At 44.5% G+C, this 22264-nt stretch overlaps 1 protein-coding gene across 6 annotated transcripts in view; it reads right to left on the bottom strand.

Moving 5' to 3' along the window:
• The window catches only part of SEPTIN8 (septin 8), a 60417-nt gene that overhangs the window by 35927 nt on the left and 2226 nt on the right, over positions 1-22264 (bottom strand). For all 6 annotated transcript variants that reach the window (XM_082213706.1, XM_082213707.1, XM_082213708.1 and 3 more), the window contains exon 2: positions 803-917. In XM_082213706.1, coding sequence (XP_082069832.1) covers positions 803-917 — 115 coding nt within the window. The remainder of the gene's footprint in view (positions 1-802; positions 918-22264) is intronic.

Here is a 22264-nt window from a genome sequence, read left to right as displayed (position 1 = left end):
TAACCTGAAACTGTTCTTAACCTGAAGCACTACTTTAGCTAATGGGACCTCCTGCTGCTGCTGCTGCTGCTGCGCCGCCAGAGCACGATTTCTGTTCTTATCCTGAAGCAAAATTCTTAACCTGAGGTAATATTTCTGGGTTAGCGGAGTCTGTAACCTGAAGGATATGTAACCTGAAGCGTATGTAACCTGAGGTACCACTGTAGTAGTTTTAGCCTTGCCTCAACAAAGTACATCACATTTCAAATTTGGGAGATTCAGCTCTGCACATCAGCCATGGCATAAGGTGTTGGGACTGCTCTATTAAGGCAATGGGGAAGCACCTGCCAAACTCAGCCTGCCCTCATTCAGCCCCTGCCTGCCTGCCTTCTTACTTACGACCAGACCAGGAAGGAGGGTAGCTCGGCCTGTCATTGGCTCCGACTCCACCTACTGCTAGGGCTCCCTGCTGTTGACCCCACCAGTCCAGTCCCAATGGGCACCTGCCACCATGGGCAGAAGGCTGTGGTTTGAAAACAGTGCTTGAAAAACACAAGAAGCTACCTTACACCAGGTCAAATGCTTTGTCCATCTAGCCTAGGAGAGCTACTGTCAGAGTAGATGAGGCAAGGTCTTAGGCTGAGATCTCTCCTGGCCCTTTTAACTGGAGACACCAGGGATTGAGCCTGGGATCTTGTGTGCATACAGAACACGTGTTCTTCCACTAAGCAACCGGCTCTCCCAGGCTTCTAACAAGTTGGTTTCTTCTACGTGTTGTTTTTGTCCAAGTGCTTTTCTCGTTTGCAGTGCACACTTTACTCACCCACACAGAGGATGTTGAAGCTGAAGCCTTGCGCTACGGATTTGCTGACAAGCTGATCAGGAAGACTGTCAAATCCAACATGGCCTCCCAGAGCGAGATTCCGTTTTTCTTCATTCTGCGGGGGGGGGGGAGGAAAAGAGAATGCTATTATTTAGCAGGGGTTTTCTGAAAGGAAGTTAGCAGAAACTGGAGACTGGGGGTGAAAAATATAAAAGCCATAAACACACTACCATTTCCCTTGAAACCAAGCAGACTCCCTAGTCACAGAAGCAATCCTAGCACTGCCCACACAGAGGTTTATTATGTTTTTATATGCCACATTCCAGACATACTGGTAATTATAGTCAAGCATCAGAAAAAGGGGGGGGGGGAGAGAGAGAGAGAGAGAGAAACTCTCCCTGATCTAACAAGGAATCGTCTTAAAGAGACAGGAGGCTTCAACTGTGAAGCCATTTCAAAAGGAAAACCAACACACAATTGGATCCGGCGGCTTTCACTGTGCAAAGAAGTGGGCGGGGGAGGGAAGAGACAAATTCGCATGTTTTATTTATTACTTTCTTAATCCTTTCATTTTCTAAAGTCTCCTGCATCTGAATCGTGTTAGCCAAGGGGAGCAGCTTTGGGAGCTCTTGATCTGTTTCCTTTGAATCTGCCATAAGCAGCTTTGTTCACCCGCACTCCTGAAGGTGGTGGGGGCTGCACATCACTCACCTCACCATCTGTGACCACACTAGGTTTTCTTGTTACGGTGGTATCTTGGGGGTCTTTCCACACTTTCCATTTATAGTGGGATAGTTACTGTTTGAGCCGGTGGTTTAAAGAGTGAGTTTGGTAGCTGACTGTCTGCACCTTTGCTTATATGTCACTATTATTAGAGGGCGAGGTTTTCCTTTCTACACCAAAGGCAGGTTATGACCAAGTTGAGAAAAGTTGCATGGCTGTAGGTCACACCCCTAATACCGCCTTGCGCTCCTCCAGCCAGTAAATGGAGTTATAAGCATGTACAGTGGTGCCTCGCAAGACGAAATTAATTCGTTCCACGAGTCTTTTCGTCTTGCGATGTTTTTCGTCTTGCGAAGCACGGTCTGTCGCAACTGCGCCTCTTCAAGCGGCTTTAAGAAAAAAGCGAACAAACTCGCAAGACGTTTTCATCTTGCAAAGCAAGCCCATAGGGAAATTCATCTAGCGAAGCAACGCAAAAACCGAAAAACCCTTTCGCCTAGCGAGTTTTTCGTCTTGCAAGGCATTCGTCTTGTGGGGCACCACTGTACATGAGGGCAGATGCTATTTATTTAATGCCTAATATTTTGGAGTACTGATCTGGAGAGAGAATAGAGGATTAGAAGAAGACCTATATGTCTGCCTGAGCTATAGTGAACCTGGCTACCGTGAGGAAATTTTGTCTGAGGATAAGGATCGCTGTCCTGGGCAGAACTTTGACTCTGTGCTGTTGTCGCTATCTGCCATCTCTCTCCTCTGAGCATGCAAACCAGCAGCTTGCACTGGTCAAAGGGAAGTGGCCTTGAAACAGACCGTCACCTAAACCATCCCCACTCCACAAAAAGTGAGATGGTGCTTGCACACATGCCACACTACTGAAAAAATCGAGTATATCCATTCCAGATCTTTCACAAAAGTCAGATTTTTTTTGCACTATGAAAAATGGGATGAAATGGGTTCCTCACCCCAAAACAAATCTCCACATACTGTCACATTAGCAGAGAGGTTGCAGGCACCCAGTTGGTAACCCCTGTTGTACATGTTTGAGTGCTTGTCCTCCGAATCAACACAGGAGTTATCTGTAACATTAAACCAGGGGTGGCCTTCCAGATGTTGTTGAACTTCAACTCCCCTCTGAAATCAAAAGAGGAACTTCCCTCATCTATTATTTTAAAAGTTGGCCACCCACTTCTCTGCAAACACCCTTCAGTTAATGATAATTTTATTACCAGGATTGCAGTGGTTTGGTAGCTCCACAGGTAACAATTTGGAGAACTGTTCCAGAAGGACTACCCTGTGGGTCTACTTATGTGAAAACTGAGGTAGGCTTCTAATCCCTCAAAACTATATGGAGGTTAACTGAGAGTAGGAAATGTACAAACACTGATGCTTCTGGATTGAGTTTCTCCGTTCCCACCCGCATAAATCCTGTCTTGATGTTCCATCAGGCAGAACAGTCTACAGAAGCTAAGTGTTTATGAAAACCTTCACTGGCTGCCAATTTTAAAATTTATTCCAGTGGAGGACTTGAAGCCTTGAGACTTCTCTCCAAGATTACTAAACAAAAGATTAACTTGTTGTTCAACTTAAGACCAGCTCAAGCATTTTAATGTCCTCTTTCAAAAGACTAAGCACACACTCCCTTTATTTTAAAAGGCAAGAGAAGAAACACCAAAAACAACTTTCTTGGCTGTGACAGAACTCTGCAATTCAAGCTCTCTTTCTGAAATGATCTCATCTTTTTTTACGGAACATATTGATAGACATTTGTGCTCCCGCTCCCTTTTCCTCCACCAAATGAAGAACAGCACAGAGAGTCTCCAGACAGGATTTCAGAATAGGGAAATATCCTGACCACAGGGCCGTCTTTCCCATAGGCGCTAGGAGTGAAGGACACCTGGGCGCCGGGCTCTTGGTGCCAGGCCAAGAGTCCGGGGCCCGAGAGTTGAGTCAGGGGAAGAGCCCACCTGCTGGTTGGAGCGCCGCAGCGGGCTCTTCTGCTGCAGGCCGCTCTGTGCCACGAGTTTGGGGGCGACTGAGCCAGTGAGGTGGGCAGCCGGCTCCGCCCTCCTACGCACCTGGGACTGGGCAACTGGGGGGTGGCACCAGGCGGATCTTTGCACCCCGGCGCCGCGTATGCTTAAGACAGCCCTGGCTGACCACAACAGTTTACTCCACTATCACCATCAACATTTTAAAAACTCATCTACACCTACTGCGTTTGTCAGCAGAAATTGAAGCCATCACTCAAAGCTGTATATTTTGTATGATGCTGTTCCAGTAAATCACTTCAGGACTCCCTGTTTGTGTAACACAGTAAGCCACGTTATGGTATCACTTAGCATGCCACCCAAGCTGGAAGTTGCAGTTAAGCTCCCTCCTCCCTAAGCAGAGCTCTTCAATGTGAAGAGGGATCCTGGACCAATGGGCACGTGCACACACACTTGTACATAGGATTTCTTTGTGTGGAAATAATATAGGGGTTCAGCAAATACAAGGCAAGTGGGGCTGATGCACAGTACAAGTGTGTTCACAAAGGTTACTAGCCCAGAAAAACTGGATAGGCTGAAAACCTGCTCCACATACGTACGGTAGGCTCAAATATTAAATGAATGTGAGCATCTAAGGCAGGCATGTCCAAAGTCTGTTTTAGGGGCCTAATCCGGTCCCTGTGGCAGTTTATTTCTGGGGTAAAATCCTTTAAAAAAGGTCAACAACTTTGGTCAGCCTTCACGGCCCTTCACTTCATCAAATCTGGCCCTCTTTCAAAAAAGTTTGGACAACACTAACTAAGGTATCATTTTTAAAAAGATATCTTTAAATCTCAAGGAGGGGATGGAGAGGGGAGAGCAAGAAAATGACATCAGGCAGGGAGAGAATATTGCACAGCGAGGGGGTGTCTAACCATTCCCCAACCACAACCGCCCTGATGTAAGCCACACACTCAAAAATCACTGCTGGCACGATTGGAAGTTTCTGTTCCAAGGCCAATTTCAGCTTGAGGGATGGAAGGATGGTGGCAGAGGTTTGTGTTTTTTTTAAATATAATTCTTATTAACAGGCCAATCAAATCACATTTTCCAAATCACATTAGTTCCAAATTATACAGCCAGAGGCGGCAGAGGTTTTTAGCAGGACTGCAACACACAGGAAAAGGATTAAATCCTCCTTCCTATATGCTGCAGTCACAATTTTACTCCTCTTCAGCAGCTGATCTATTCTATAGATATGTATCGCTACTGTCTTTTTGTGAGTTAACCATTATAATTTATGTTCTGCTTTATGCTGCTTTTATTGACTGTGTGTCGTTAGCTACCCAGTGCTCCAAAAGGGAAGAAGGTTGGGATGCACAAAATGCTAAATAAATATTCAAATAACTTTTTAAAAATGCATTATTACACGCTTGTGCCATGTAGCTCAGTGGTAGAGCATCAGCTCTGCATGCAAAATGTCTTAGATTGCCATTCAGTGCATACAGTACTGAGCTGGATAGGCTAGTCGTCTGATACAAGACAGCTTCCTAGGAACTTAGTTTGGCCCTTAATTCATTTGTGCTGGAGGTGGGGAGAAAAGAACTAGATCTTTTCCATTTTACAGAAGCTTCTCTTCATGGTCATCTGAAGTCTGTTCCTCCTCACCAAAGGAAGCCAGGTGAGTGACTTATTACAAGCCTGCTTTTATTATTGAAATACAAAATGTGAATTAAGGACTATCCAATCACTTCAGCTGGCAGTCTGTATTCTTAATGAAAATTGCCCAGGGCGGATATTCCTCACACCCACCCTCTCTAAAGCATAAATGAAAGACAAGTTATAAACATAAAACCAAAACCTTTGAAGGCTGTGTCATTGACACTGCCTGGAAAGGAAGTAAACAAGGTTTTGCCAGAGAGCTATGATTAGAATATGAATGCCCCGAAAGACCAGAGACATGTTCCTAGGCAACAGCCAGAATCAGTATTATGAGTTTATAAGAAAGCTCTGTCTCAGACAAGCCAAATCGCAAAACCAAGACAATCCAAAAACGGGAAGATGAAAAGATAATATGTGCTTTGGGAGTTATTTTATGCTTCCCCTCCTCTTCTAATATGTTCACAGTTGCTTCTGAGTAGCAGCCAAAAAGGAGACTGCATTACTCAGCCCATTTCTCAAAAATTAATACTGTAAAACCAACGAGAAAGTCAATGGTGGCCTTACTGTTGTAGTTTTCCATCTGATTCCAAACAAACAATTCTTGTGACTGAAGTAGAAAGAACAGAAGAATCAGTTGTCAATAAAAACTCAATCAAAGGCCTTGGTCCAGCAATCCACAGACTTCTTCAGGTGGATCAACTCCTGCACGTGGGAGAGCCAGTCACACCTGGTGATAGAAACCCCACTCCAGTTCTTGCATGGACATCTCTTTGGATGAGCCAGGAGCTGTCTGTCACTATAATCAATCACAAGACCCAGCACACGAACACCATTTGAATGCCAGTGCCCATCAACTCTGGCGTGTGTGTGTCGGCCCCTTCAAATATTTTATTGGGGGGCAGGGTGAAGGGACATCAGACCCTAGGAGTTGACTCCTATGGTGGATACCAAGAAACACAATACTTGCAACATTTGCCACTGCTGTTAGCAGCCTTGAGCACCATTTGGTGGAAAGGGGGGATACAAATGCAACAAATAAGTAAGATAAACAAACCTTACACACCTTGGGGAGGAAAAAAACCACCAGACAACATATCTGAAATACCGCAGCACATGAACTAATCAAGGAGGGCTTGGAACTGAAAATGATAGTCTTTGACACACTGCACAAAGGGACGCGGGTGGCGCTAAAGCCTCAGCGCCTAGGGCTTGCCGATCGAAAGGTCGGCGGTTCGAATCCCCGCGGCGGGGTGCGCTCCCGCTGCTCGGTCCCAGCGCCTGCCCACCTAGCAGTTCGAAAGCACCCCCGGGGGCAAGTAGATAAATAGGTACCGCTTACCAGCGGGAAGGTAAACGGCGTTCCGTGTGCGGCTCTGGCTCGCCAGAGCAGCGTTGTCACGCTGGCCACGTGACCCGGAAGTGTCTGCGGACAGCGCTGGCCCCCGGCCAATAGATGTGAGATGGGCGCACAAACCCCAGAGTCTGTCAAGACTGGCCCGTTCGGGCAGGGGTACCTTTACCTTTACCTTTACAAAGGAACTAAACCACACAAAAGGGAGAAATGTGTTTGAATCTTTACTAAGACTATAATCAGCTGACTGACCTTTTGTTTATAAGCTACTTTAGATGTGCTGCCTCAGCAAGACCAGACCCACCTAATTAGTTTGTTGATTGTGCTGTAAAGAGCCTTTAGTTATTAAGCCCTTGATTCTCCAGCCTTTTACTCACTGCCCAATAAAAATCTAGTCTCCTACTGGAAGGACAGATCCTGAAGCTGAGACTCCAATACTTTGGCCACCTCATGAGAAGAGAAGACTCCCTGGAAAAGACCCTGATGTTGGGAAAGATGGAGGGCACAAGGAGAAGGGGACGAAAGAGGACGAGATGGTTGGACAGTGTTCTCGAAGCTACAAACATGAGTCTGACCAAACTGCGGGAGGCAGTGGAAGATAGGAGTGCCTGGCGTGCTCTGGTCCATGGGGTCACGAAGAGTCGGACACGACTAAACGACTAAACAACAACAACAACAACAGCTGACATTTAAGTGTCCTCTCATTTGACCCCATGTAGGGCCTTCAATTCTAAAAAGGTGTGCCAGAGCAAGTAAGCAAGCTCTCTAGGCAAAGCTTTATGCCTAGCACACAGGAAACTGTCACATGCCCATGCTGTCAATGTGAAGAAAAAGCCTGGTTCCTCGTGCCTCCATTCCCTTGAGTGAGGCACATTATCTCCAGAATCCACAGGAAAGGTGCTACCTGGCAGGAAAATTTGGGAAATCCTGGTTGCCATTTCTATCAACTCCCTATTTCTGTCTCAGAGGGTGTCTTGGGTCTTCCAAACTCCTGGCCAGGTGTCACACTAGTTACCTGCCCAATGTGGCATAGGTTCTGATTGGTCAAAAGGAGCCGGGGTGTGCGTCAGACAGGGCCAGCACACCCACGAGGCAAAGTGAGGCAACTGCCTCAAGGCAGCAGGATCCATTGGGGCAGAAGATCCAGCCTTCAAGGAATGCATTGCCAGGTGCAATGTGCTCCTTGGAGGTCAGATCTGCCACCTCCTCAGCAGAACATCCAATGCCACATCTATAGTGACAGGAGGCACTGCTGGTCTCTTCCCATGCCTGGGCAGGAAGTGGCAGGGGCTGCCCTCTGGGGTCTCCACCTGCCCAGTGTGATTCAGAGAGGGCCCTTTCCCCCCAGCACCATGAGAGATTTTGATTCCCACTTCAACCACCAGGTAAGGTTGATTTGATTCCTCCTTTTTTCCCAATGTTGGTCTTCACTCTCCCCCTTGATCCTGGTGGAAATCTTCTTCTTCTTCTCTGGCAGGAGGCACCATTTTCTGGTTTGCCTGTGGTGCCCGAATGTATTCAGTCATCCTTGGGGGTCAAGAGAACCCCAGAACAGTGTGCAGGAGAGGGGGGAGACATTGTTCTGCTGGCAAGCTGATACGCTTGCGCAGATGGAACAGTCCACACAGCGTGACGTACATTCATTTTTATAAAGAACAGCTAGGCTTGTTGGCTTTAAAAATGGAAAATAGTTTTAAATTCAAATGTCATAATGCACAGTAACTATCTCTGAGATATAGGGCACTCTATAGGATCCATTGATTACTTTACCGGTAGGGAAATCTGTGACTCGGTTAATGTCACTCAGGGTGCCCAATTAGAGCACAGCTGCAGTCAGAATATTCAGACCACTAAACTGTTGGCATGAATTGTCAGGGCAGGCTGCAGTCCCAAGATCAAGAGCATTGTGACATGTCCTCTATTACAGCTTAACTTGCATGTTCTATAGCCACCTTCTCATATCCACAATTTTGAAGGGGGAAGCTTCTCCCGTCCATGGTACCAGGGGAAACTGTTCCTCTTCAAGCAAGCCTTTGGTTGGTTAAACAATCTATGGTCTTTAAAATGTGTTTATGGGAGGGAGAGCTATTAAGCTATTTGGGTTTTTTGCTATTACAGTGGTACCTCGGGTTTCATATGCTTCAGGTTACAGATGCTTCAGGTTAGACTCCGCTCACCCAGAAATAGCACCTCGGGTTAAGAACTTTGCTTCAGGATGAGAACAGAAATCATTCTCCGGCGGTGCGGCGGCAGCAGCAGGCCCCATTAGCTAAAGTGGTGCTTCAGGTTAAGAACAGTTTCTGGTTAAGAATGGACCTCCAGAACGAATTAAGTTCTTAACCTGAGGTACCACTGTATATTATGTATTTTGTGTTTGCATTTTGCATTTTTATGTTGTAAACTGCTCTGCAACCTTTGGGTGAAGGGTGGTTTATAAATTTAATAAATAAATAAAAATGCAACATACAGTGGTACCTCGGGTTAAGTACTTAATTCGTTCCAGAGGTCCGTTCTTAACCTGAAACTGTTGTTAACCTGAAGCACCACTTTAGCTAATGGGGCCTCCCGCTGCCGCCGCGCCACCGGAGCCTGATTTCTGTTCTTATTCTGAAGCAAAGTTCTTAACCTGAAGCACTATTTCTGGGTTAGCGGAGTGTGTAACCTGAAGCATATGTAACCTGAAGCGTATGTAACCCGAGGTACCACTATACAGTGGTACCTTGGAAGTCAAATGGAATCCGTTCCGGAAATCCGTCTGACTTCCAAAACTTTCAGAAACCAAGGTGCGGCTTCCGATTGGCTGCAGGAAGCTCCTGCAGCCAATGGGAAGTTGCAGAAGCCACGTCGGACATTCGGGTTCCAAAGAACACTCGCAAACGGGAGCACTCACTTCTAGGTTTGTGGCGTTCGGGAGCCAATAGGTTCGCCTTGCAAAGTGTTTGGGATCCAAGGTATGACTGTACTTTCAGCAGAGTGCAATCACTGGCCCATCAGAATACAGTTTCAAAAACAGGATATGATATAGTTCTTGAACTAGAAGACTTGCTACAGCTGCAGAAAGGCTGCTTCCACTGCCCCCCCCCCCGGTCCATGAGGGGAGGGAACTCATGGAGGAAGGGTGGGTTGCCTTGGCCCTGCTCAAGAATCATGGACTTGCTAGGCTACATTGGGGTGAGCATGTGCAACACACACATTTTTTTTTTATTTTAAGAAACCTGCCAGCATCAATAAATATATGATGTTCAGAACTGATTGTGAAGCAAGCGCATTTACTGTTGTCAAGCTTTTATAGAGGTGTCAAGAATGCCTTTATGCAGGAGCATGAAGCCTTCATGGTTGTCAAATCAACTTTGTTTTCTATTAGAGCTACCAGCGGAAGCCACGCGGTTAAAATAATAAAAAAACCAGGGTGCCTCTGACTACATTCCAAGCCTAGGGATTTATTTTTCAATATCAGAACTAAACTGAACTGAGGGCACAGTCCTTTCACACAAATATCTATTCCTGGGTAGTTTTCTTCCTTTCAGCAGCCTAATTTAGATGGGGGGGGGGTTATTTAGTTGTTGCGAATGTTTAAACAGCTAGGAGTCAGGAAAAACCCTTGCTGATCTAATGCAACCCCCTGGAAATACACCAGTAGATCCCAATCTGTTGTGTGCCAACCCCTACCTTAATATACCACCAGGCTTTCATTATAAATATTTTTCATAACAAACCTCATGCTTAGTGGCCTGAGCACCTACAAAGGGGAAAGCCTTCTGTCATACCAGCTAAGGACACAAGGGGAAGCCAGTTTCTGCCTTTCAATGTGAAAAAGGCTGCAAAGACTGCGCCTATGAGCAAATAGTTTGAGCACCACTTCCAGACATTGGACTAAGGGCACTGGAAAAACTATGCTCAGTGGGAAATTAAGGATCTCCTCCAGTCCCACAACATCTGCAAAGCAGGAGAGAAACTACTTCAGTCATTCCGCATTTCCTTCTGTGGCACATGCCTCAAACACTCTGATTCTGTTCCAAAGGAATGGCATTGATTTAAATAGGACTTCTTTGCTTCCTGAATGAAAGGTTTTAACAGCTTAGCAAACTATCCCATCCTGTGGCTCAGTGGGATAATTCAGACCCTGATAAAAAAAAGAGTACAGGATTAGGATAAATTGGGTATTTTGTACAGTAATTGGGCAAAAGATATTGTCACTGGTTAAGCAGTCACATCATAATCCAAGATGGGAGTTGAGAGGCAGAAACAGAGACACAGAGAGAGGGAGGATGGTGGGGAGGAAGAATAGTTTGAGAACTGTTTCACAAGGCAGGGTGTGGGTAAGCAGAGCAGAAACATATCTCATAAGGACTGTTGCATGCAGCTACTGAGGAATTTGGGTGGCCTAGAGGCAATGGTTTGTATTAATTACATGCAGCTATGTATGCTAATTAGCTGTGGTCCTCCGGCCCACAATGAATTGCCAAATGTGACCTTCACATTGGTAGGACGTTCAATGGCCCTCTAAAGTTATTACAGCAGCTTGTTCAGTGAAATCCAAAGTTCCATTCGTTTTGTGCAGCAGAACACTTGTTGTCAGAAACTAAGTAGATATCAGCCATTTGATGATGATGAAGAAGCTGTTTAAGAATCAGTTCCAGTGGCGTAGCGTGGGTTGTCAGCACCCGGGGCAAGGCAAGTAATTTGCGCCCCCCAACCCGTGGATTTTAGCACTCGAGTGCGAGCGTGCCCCCCCAGATGTTGTGCCCAGTGCGGCCGGCCCACCCTGCACCCCCCACGCTACGCCACTGATCATTTCATTCACCATTCAGGAACAAACGCTTTCAAGCATCAAAAACCCAGACTGCATCTGTGCTAAGCAACACTTGTAGCCAACTTGAGCAGATGGGAGGGGGGACCACACAGGAAGGGTAACATTCTCTTCAGCTCCTTCATTTGCAAACTGCAGTACTATCCCAGAATGCAGATCAGGAATGAAGGAGGGAGAATCTTCCAAACAACTTTGTTGCAATGCTGCTTCTGTTGATCTGGAGTGCATAGCAACCAAACCTTTCAAGCTTTGTTTCAAGCTTCTGTAACAAACTGTACAGCTTTCCAAATGGGTAAACCAGAGGTGGATTTTGGGCAGTGTGACTGGTTCTGCCACACTGGGTACTGAGCCTAGGGGGCGCTGCAGGGTGCCATGACTACAATGTAGTGAAATGAGCAGAAAGGAATGAGTGAGGCCGGGGAGACGACTTTTGGCCTCTCACGATGTGCCACTGAAAAGTGAAAGACCAAAGTCTGCCTCTAGGTAAACCACTTCAGGGTGGGATGTTTATTGACTTCTCTGATTCTCCCCCCACCCTTCTCCGTCAATGTATCAAGAGAAATTTCATACTCTTCTTGTACCTTTAACTACAGGCATCTGTGGGCAGATCCACACCACACTTTTTAAGCACACTCGAGGCACATTTAAAGCACATGATTTTCCCCAAAGAATCCTGGGATGTAGCTTGTTAAGGATGCTGGTAACTATGTCTCTGTGAGGGAAAAACTCCCATTCCCACAATTCCTTGAAGGAAGTCATGTGTTTTAAATGCATACTGAATGTTGCAAAAAGTTGGTTCACTAGCAATATGAAGATAATCAACCTCTTTGTTGGCCCACCAAGCCACAAGTTCCAACCCATTACTTTGCTGTTTCCTTTTCCTTTAGGGGATCAAAAACAATAACCCCGTCCTCATATTCTGCTGTACCCATTAGAACAGCAAACATCGAGAGGAAAATCTTTGCTTCTGCTCAGCAAAGCAAGAGCTTTATTAGCAATGCCACTCAGACCTTTTAGAAGCACTTCTCTGATGCTGAAAAAATGGGGTTCTCTGGAAGGAAAAAAAGGCCTTCTCCTCAACAGTCCCAGCATATTTATGGAAGGCTACTCAATGGGCTGGGGCTCTTACCAAGCAAGCTGATCTTACATTTGAGCCTCTTTATCTAAATGCTGTTTCTGGACTCACCTTAAAAAGCAAACAATATGTCACTTATCTTTGCTTAGGTATGTGCTGGATTGCTCAATCTCCGACTTCTTCATTGCTAAGCATAGCTGAAGGATGATCAAGGTATTAAAAACTTACGTTGTGTAAGAAATAGCTGCTCAGTCCAGAAACACATGCTCTCCCAGTTGCCCATCCCATTCATGACAGCGGAGAGCTGCTCTCTCTTTCCCACACTGACAAACAGGACATTTGGTGAGCTTGTAATTTCAATAGCAGGCATGAATGCAAAGTAAAAAAACAAACCTGTATTTGACTATAAAAGAAGAGGACAGTGTTGTACACATCAATACAACACCAAAATACAAACTCATATTTCTAACTGGCCATGCTTGGATTACATTATGCCTTAAGTATTTAAAAAACCCTTTGGAATTTTGCATTATAATATTTTCCTTACCTAAACAAGGGATAGACTCCAAGTTCCTCCAAATTTGGGGAGGAGAGCTTGAATGGGATCCAAAAGGCTATGCATGGCATTTTGTTCATGTAGATGTTTTTTGTGCCCCCTTCTCACTACAGCCCCATGTGATCCTCAAGAAGGTGCGCGGGAAGCCCCTCCAGAGGAGAACGGCAACACAGTACAGAGGAATTAAATGGGAGCAGGGGAAACATGAAACTCCCTGTGTGTATATATTGACATTTATGCAGGTCTCTTTTAACCCTGGCCTTTGTTCCCCTTGGCACAAATTGCAAGAGGTGCTAATTAATATCTCTAGAAGTTCTCTTGCCTGAATCGCATTTTTACAGCAGTCAAATATCTCTACACTGCCCCCCCTGCCAGAATCCTCTCCAATGTTTTCTAAAAGCATTCATGGTAAAACCTGACAGACATCTATAGATCAGAATTATGGTACCTCTTCCCTTCTCTAGACCAGACAAATAAGCCAAAGATAAACAGATCAGGTCAAAACTCTAACCCCTGTCAATGTGTGCACACTGCAAGAATAGCCATCCAACTATTTGTATAGATGGGTAAGGCTTCAGGAATGATGCTCCCCCACCCTACACAAAGTGAAAGAATGTTGCACTTAATCAGGTTTTTCTGATCTGTTGCTGTATTTATACAAGGCAGCCTAATGTTGCGAGAGCACAAGGGAACAAAATTAGGGTTTGCTCTGGTCTAGTTCTCACTAAAGTGGTAAACCTGTCTCAGACCTGGGCCACTTCAGCAGGCAGGCCCTTTATTTACTTACTTATTTTTTTACGGTTCTTAGAAAAATACCGTACAAGGAAGAAGGTTATACCAGCACTATTCCTCCTGTCATGTTCAGGGATTTATTTTTATTTTTATTTGGAGCGGTGAAATCTGGGGACCCTTCCATCTGCAGCCCTAAGTGGCACATGTCAGACACGGTTACACCAAATTAACTGGGCCTCTTATCACTGTTGCACAGAACACACTCCTGCAAACGTAACTTGGACCTTGGAGAAGTCGGCGAAAAACAGAGGGAAACCATGAAACAAAAAAATGAAAGACATTTCCTCCAGAATGACCTTAAGGATGAGAAAGTTCATGATTTCAGCAGAACAAGAATTCCATTCCCCAAATGAGTACATGCTGGAAAAGATAAACAGCGTCTGGTTTGGAAAATGAAAAGCCACAGTCAGTTCTGTTAGCAAGCCCCTGCTCAGTCGAACTTTCAGAGGAGCGAAAAGCACCCTTCGTCACCAGTCTCAAAGCTCTTCAGCAACAGAATAACACAATGATGCACATTTGAAATCTAAGTACTTCAAATCCTTAAGCAGTTGTTCATTCAAAACTCTTAAGACAAATCCTTGGAAATTTAGACATTTCCCCCCAAGGCCCACCATTCCAAGACATTCAAGGTGAGTGGTATAAAGAGGGTTTATCTATGCAGAACTGTAGGGCAGGTTGGAGAAAAGCAGCAGCCCAAGGTAAGCACTGTGTTCAAGTGGGGACTCGGGTCCAAGACTAAAATACTATCCACTTATCACTGGTGCAAATGGGGAAGAGTGGTCCTGCCCTTCATCTCCTGTTCACTCAAGTTCTCTCCCAGGCACAGGTTTAGACAAGTCTGCACTAGAATATAAATAAATATGTCCTGTTGCAGCCTAAGACAAAGGTTCTGTATGTACCCTGTATCAATTATGTAGGCTAAGGCTGCAATCATTTACCAAGTTCCTTAGGAGTAAGCCGCCCTGAACATGGCTAATGTGGATTTAATAACTACCTGTGTTGCTGATATTCTGGCATTTTCCCTTTTAATCTCAATGTATGTTTCATAAGCAGTTCTGAAAAATCTTTGGAGTTAACACACCTTGGATATACCGGTAAATATATTAAATGAATAAATTAAATAAAACATAGTCATTCAGATGTAGGTGATGTGTGCCTTAAATCCGCAGGGCCAAGCAGCGGAAAAAAAGGGGCCATGAATCCATAAATTCACTCAAGCAGTGGTAAACATGATGCGTGCCAGTCTCGTCTCTCTTCTCCCCACTCTAAGTGTAGAGATAGGAAAGGAGCAGTTGAAAGTTGCATTGTATCAGTCACACTGCAGTTCTAAGGTTCTAGGACTGGGAGCGGCTGCCAAGACCATATAACATTGGTCCTGAAAGACCTACATTGGCTCCCAGTACATTTCCGAGCACAATTCAAAGTGCTGGTGCTGACCTTTAAAGCCCTAAACGGTCTCAGCCCAGTATACCTAAAGGAGCATCTCCATTCCCATTCCTGGACACTGAGGTCCAGCGCTGAGGGCCTTCTGGCGGTTCCCTCACTGCGAGAAGCAAAGCTACAGGGAACCAGGCAGAGGGCCTTCTCGGTAGTGGCGCCCATCCTGTGGAACGCCCTCCCATCAGATGTCAAAGAGAAAAACAACTACCAGACTTTTAGAAGACATCCGAAGGCAGTCCTGTTTAGGGAAGCTTTTAATGTGTGACATTTTAATGTATTTTTAATCTTTGTTTGAAGCCGCCCAGAGTGTCTGGGGAAACCCAGCCAGATGGGCAGGGTACAAATAATAAACTATTATTATGACAACCTGGAAAGTGCTTTGCAACTGTAGGGATGATCCATGTCTGTGCTCCAACTCCCTGCTCAAGAACAGGGTAGAACAGCCTTCACCATCCTAGTAATGCCCAGATACCTTGATCTACAATTTCCATCTGTCCCTGCCAACACAACCCCATCCCTGCCCTCATGCTGCCCTTGGTAGGAGGTGCCCAAGCACTAAGAGGCATCAGAGACAAGACAAGAACAAGAAGAAGAAGAAGAAGAGTTTGGATTTGATATCCCACCTTTCACTCCCCTTCAGGAGTCTCAAAGCGGCTAACATTCTCCTTTCCCTTCCTCCCCCACAACAAACACTCTGTGAGGTGAGTGGGGCTGAGAGACTTCAAAGAAGTGTGACTGGCCCAAGGTCACAAGACCTGTACCCTTTGTAGGGGAAGCACAGGGTCCCAGCAACCATGGATTTTAATCTGGCTAAGGCACCAGCCTATGCATGCAGATCCCTTCAGGGAAACTGTCGGCCCAACAAATTAAATTAGTTGGATGGTGATTGGAGAACAGGCACTTTGGGGACATGACATATGGCACCTTTCCTAGAGAATATCTAGGGAGGCTCATGTCATCCCAATTCTACGGTGGTGGTGGTGGTGGTGGTGGTGGTGGGAAATCTAAGAGCACAGCTCTGGCTCAACTCCCTTTTCTGCAAAGGAATTATTTGCCCTATATCCTTTTGTGAGGTAAGAAGCATCCCAGGCCAGCTTCAAGGCAATTCAAAAGGGAAATCACAGCCATCAACTTTCCCACAGCAGTCCTCCACAGAACATTTCACAGTTGTGGTCTGTTATGAAATGAGAGAGAGACACATGACCTCTTCTCACACTGTTGCCTTAGCTATTGGTAACATTTCTGAAATGTTTTTCTAACTCCTTTATTTGCCAAGAACACCCTATCATCTCAAGAGCTTTACATCAAACCTCAGCAGCTGAGGGTGAAGCATAAAACCATTAGCAGGGGGGGGAGGGGGAACCCAGCAGAACAAGCCCAGCTCCCCAGATTGTGCCACATCAGTTGTCAGCTTCTTATAATAGTTCCTTCCATCGCACTTTGCATTTAGCAACGTGGGGGTGAGGGGGGTAGAGAGAGGAGAGGGGCTGGCTTGTTTTAAACATAGTGTGGGAAGTGAAGGCAGCTTCCCGAAGAGAAAATGAAAAACAAACCCCAAACCCATACAATCTAATGTGGGACGGAGGTTTAGAAACATCAACAGTTGACAAGGAAGAGTGACATGCCTTCATAAGGGTGTCCAATCCAACGAACATCTGTTGTGTGTATTAAGGGCATCAGGCACACAATATAGCCATCTCAAAGTGAACAACCCAGAACACATAAACCCAGAACAAAATCCCCAATGTGAGTTATGAAAGAAGCACCAAGAAGGCACTTCACACATGCTCAGAAGGGTCGCTAAATATCCCGAAGCCCAACTATAGCCCACAGGGCAGAGCTTAAACACAAGCTGCTGGCTCAAGAAAAAAAATATGCTCCAAGTTGCTCCCATCAAGCTTTAAGGAGAAAGGGAGCAAGATGAGTTGCAGAGAAGCAGCAGAGATACACTCTTCATATCACACTTAAATTACAATTATGTTTAATAGATGCATTCCACACTTCCAGTTCTGCAACCATGAATAATGGCTTAATAATGAGACCTTAACTACTGGGTGTTTGTGTGAGATGGAGTCCTTATTCATCAGGATTCCATATGACACTGGCTTTTAGGTCATGCAGGGTTTCTGTGGGAGTGCTGGAAGTATTGAGAATCAAATGTTATTCCAACCACAGCTTTGGATTCAATGATCACTACTGGTATTTAAAAAGGAAGCTCAGAACTCCCCCATAGAAGTAACATAATGGCCTGGTTCTGACAATCATTTCTCAGCTTAAACAAGCCAATATATGCACAAGCCCTTTGCTCATGCTCTCTTTCATTTTGCCACCTTTTCACTCCTTGAGTTTGAGAGAGTTTGGATTTTATATCCCGCTTTATCACTACCCTAAGGAGTTTCAAAGCGGCTAACAATCTCCTTTCCCTTCCTCCCCCACAACAAACACTCTGTGAGGTGGGTGGGGCTGAGAGACTTCAGAGTAGTATGACTAGCCCAAGGTCACCCAGCAGCTGCATGTGGAGGAGCAGGGAATCGAACCCGGTTCACCAGATTACGAGTCCACTGCTGGCTCTCTTGGCATACACTGCAGTAAGCTGGTAAGTTTTCAATTAACCATACCTTCTCATTCCATCCAAACTGGGAAACTATGGTTACCTTGTTTCAGAACTAGCCAGAGTTTTAAACCAGCTATTGCAATAAAGATGAAAACATTCAAAATGTGAAATCCTAAGTCTGCAGTCCTACACACACTTAACTTGAAGCAAGTCCCGATGAATTCAATGGGACATACTTCTGTATAGAAATGTAGGCTTGCACTGTAATTCCCGTAGGGTCAGAGCAGGTGTGCAGTTGTGAAGTAGCTATTCAACCATGTTTTATGAGCACCAAATCAACTCTTTGCCCTCCCTTTTGGCATCACAGGATAGGAAAGTGATTCAGCACCTAAATCAAAGTCGGCCAACGTAATGGGCAGCCAAACTGTATGTATGGATGCTAACTTTCTAGTGACTTCCATGGAGGTCCTTAGACCTTGCTTCCAAGTGTGCACAGGAATGCAGCCTTGGATTTCATTTAGTGTATACAGTATATCTTCAGGGGCACCAAGTTACCCAGCAGATATCTGTTATCAGCCCTGAGAATGTAACAAAACTAAAGAATCCATGTCTGTGCCACTATTGGGCAGAGATTTATATTTTATCCTCTCAACAAAACCCTGTAGGATGGATTAAGTTGAGAGATCGTGACTTGCTCAGGGCCACCTAGCAAGCTTCATGGTCGTGCAGGGATGGATGTTCAGTTTGGCTACATCTCTAATTAAATTAGGATTGATCTGCCCTTCTAGAGGCCATCATTAAGGTCACAGGCAGACAGAACACACTGATGCTCCAGCAAAATCTTACATAACAACTGGGGCTGGCAGGGGGTGGGGGGTTGTATTCACATTCCATTGTCTTACACAAACATACCCAAAATTTATGATAGTGAAAAACAAACTGTTTTGAACAATATTTTAAATTTAATTTTCAAAATGCAGAACAATTCCCACAATATATTTCATAATAACTAAACACAGAGCTCCATTTGTTTGACAAAGGGACTTCCTAAGGTATTACAATTCAGGGGAATGGCACTTGATGTTCAAACTAGTATTGGTCCTTGGTAAAAGTAATGGAGGGGGGTGGGAGCGAAAGCCAGGTTGCTGAATCCTGTATCACCAGACACCCAGTTTTGAATCAAAAAATGTTTTCCAAGGATAGACTGTGCAGCATCAGATAAATGGGTCACAGCCCAGTTCATTTCATGTGTTACTTTCTCCCCATAGCCAGCACTGCATAAGGGCTTGAAACTAATGCAGAATGCTCAACATTTTTGTTCAGAGATTTAAGAAGGGAAGGAGAAGAAGTTACGGGAGGGATGCACTAAAACCATGGAGAGAAAGGAATTTCTATATATGATGTTAGCTCAAACTATGACAACTTGAGCTTGGGAAGTTAAGCTATTCCCAATACATGAAAATAAAAGGTGTTGGTCATCACTGTAATTCCTCCTGAATAACTCTACAGTAACATATAAGCTTTTGAACACCACCAATGGCAGCTTTAAACCTACACAAATCCCATCCAGCTTGGCTTCTGGTAGCAATTATACAGCATATACTGCCTGCACCATTCACCTAATAGAAACGATGTTTTAGATTTCTTGATGCCACACAAAAGCAATAACCTGAGCAGCGCTTTTGTGCTTTGTTTTGCATTCTGAGTGGTTCAAACATTATCACGGGAACAATTTTCCTCCGAGCTAATTACTCTCAATAGAAACACAAGTAACCACTGAGAGCAAGTTTCTGGCAAGGTTTCAAGGCACTGGCGCTGGAAGGGAATACAAATGACTTGAGCTTGCTGTTTTAGCAAAACCCTCAACTCGGTTTATTTTTATTCCCATTGTATCAATGCCTACATGGATGTGCTTTCAACACTAACAACAAACAGCAGAACTTTTAAGTTATTCCTCCCCTCAAAAAAATTGGCATTACCACAATTATTTGGCATTTATGATATAACTAGTGAAATTCCATCATTATGATGGACTGGGGAGGCGAGGGGGGGTCCACGTTGCAGGCACTTCAAGTTGTGCAATTTGGCTGTGTGCATAGACAGAGGAAATCCCATTAATCCCACAGTGCCTGCTCCAGTATCAAGTTTTGCCCTCCTGCCATGATGTACCCAAGAACGGCAGTTTATGCTCCTGCGCATAACTGCATGCTTTCATTCTCACTGTGGATTGTCCTCCTCTGTTGACTGTTTCGAACGCTCTCTTTTGCGAACTGCATGCAGATTGCAACCAACAGTGTGACGTGTACACGTGCATTTCACTGCGCACACATGGGCAAGTGTAGCTTCCGTACATGTGTGCATGCCATCAGTGAAGCGGGCATGTGATCATCACATGATACTTTTTTCCACTCCCCCCCCCCCATGGAAGAGCTTTCCATTCAGGAGGAAATGCTGCAAGCCCTGTTGATTCAGGCTGCTTAACTGTGCTCTTGCTTTAATCTCAACTCTCCCACTTTGATTTGCCCCCACACTAAAACTCCACGGAAGGTCCCGATAGACCTCTTGTCCTCCGGCATATATAGGCACCACCGTTTAGCTCAGCTTACTGGACTGGAGTGTTTGTCTCTTGGGTATATTCTTGGGTATGAACGCAATTTCCATCATTCCGCTTGTGGAATGCTCTCCCCAGGGAGGCTTGCCGGGCGCTTTTGTGACATATCTTTAGGCACCAGGCAGAAACATTCCTCTTCTCTCAGGCCTTTGGCTAATTAAACAATCTATGGCTAAATTTTTGAATGCTGATGACATTGAAATAAATTGCAGGGGTTCTAGCAACAAGGTAAAATGTAAGATTGGATTAATAATAGATAAACTAATAGGACATGAATTTGCTGAACCAATGCTTAAAAGGGATACAAAAATGGGAGACGTGAGGAAGTCAGGAAAATAAGTTAACTAAAGATGAGAAATTAAGAAAGAGGGCATTTTTGTTTTCTTTTATATGTGTTTTTTTCCTTCTTTTTTGTGTTCAATGTCTGTATTTTGTAATTTTGTATTTTTTTCGTTTTTGTATTTTTCTAAACTTTTCTATTGATAAAACCTAATAAAATATTTTTTAAAAAATAAACAATCTATGGCCTGTGTGTGCGTGCGTGGTTTTTATTGTGTGTGCGTGCGTGGTTACTGTGTGTGCGTGCGTGGTTTTTATTGTTTTTGTTTGTTACTATGTTATGTATTTTTGTGTTTTTACATTGTATAACCCACCCTGTGATCCTCTGATGAAGGGCAGTATAGATGTGTAATAAAAAAATAAAAAAATTTCACTCTAGCACCCATTACACCCATTACAATGCCTCTCCCCCCTTTTTCATTTCCCCCTATGAGGCATCAACCACCAGGCTGTGTACACACCGTACCTTTAAAGCACATTTGAAGCACATTCTTGCCCTCAAAGATTTCTGGGCACAGGAGTCTGCCCTTCACAGAGTTACAATTCCTAGAAGCTCCTAACAAACTTAACCCTTAACAGTGCCAGCAGCAGTGCACAAGCTCCACTGTCATATATAACAGCCGCAGTTGCACTCTATATTTTGCACATGCAAATGTCGCTGCACACCATCCATCGGTTTTGAATGTTCCACTGACTACCCTATTAACAAGGGTTCCGGCTAGTGGGGTGGCTGCTATGCCAGCAGAAAGACACCTCTGAATATTACCCTACATTCATTTAAAGAATTTGCATCTTCAGAAAATCCCAGTGCAGGAGTTAGCCAACCCTGAGTTGTTCCACTTGACTTATGCCATAGGCTGCAACACAATAAATAAACCTCCAGATGGCCAGAGAAAATGCTTGTGTGAATTAGCACAAGCTAAAATCCAGGAAGGACACAATATAATTGTTCAAATGAGCAGTTAGAAACCCATAGATGCAAGGCAGTATCAGATCGTTTTAACTAACCTGTGCCTTTCATAGAGTGCAATGAGATTATACAATGTATACAGTTATATGTACACAATGTATATATAACAGCAGCTGTACATTTTGTAATTGTTTCATTTCTTCTTAACAGGAGGTTCCTGCAGACCCAACATAAATATACAAAACACTTCCCAAACTTTCCATCTGACATTTCCAACACACTACAAGGCACAGTCTTAGTTTGTGCCTCATAAATGTGCATTTAAATGATGTTGCCATTCAGAGACACCCACAGTGTTGGCTTAGAAAGCCATTCCTTGGCTTCTGTCTTGTTTAGATGCCAAGATTTACACAATTAAGGATTTGCAATGGCCAGAGACATCTGGCAACTCAAACAAAACATTGGCTGTGTTCTAGACAGGATAATGGCACACACAGAGGTTTGACAATCAGCCTTCAAAAAAGAAATTATTCTGAAAGAAAAAAATTGTTGTTTGTTTTAGTAAGCATACTAAGGCATACATAAAACTAGTATGTCCCATGGTTTTATGGGGAAAGAGATCTCTCATTCTTTCACAGAGCTAGATAAAAAGTGTCTGAAAGAGACAGCACA

The sequence above is a fragment of the Podarcis vaucheri genome (genome assembly GCF_965113315.1).
Source record: "Podarcis vaucheri genome assembly, chromosome: 2".
NCBI classification, from domain to species: domain Eukaryota; kingdom Metazoa; phylum Chordata; class Lepidosauria; order Squamata; family Lacertidae; genus Podarcis; species Podarcis vaucheri.
Note: the sequence above shows the minus strand (reverse complement) of the source record. Positions and strands in the feature narration are given on the sequence as shown.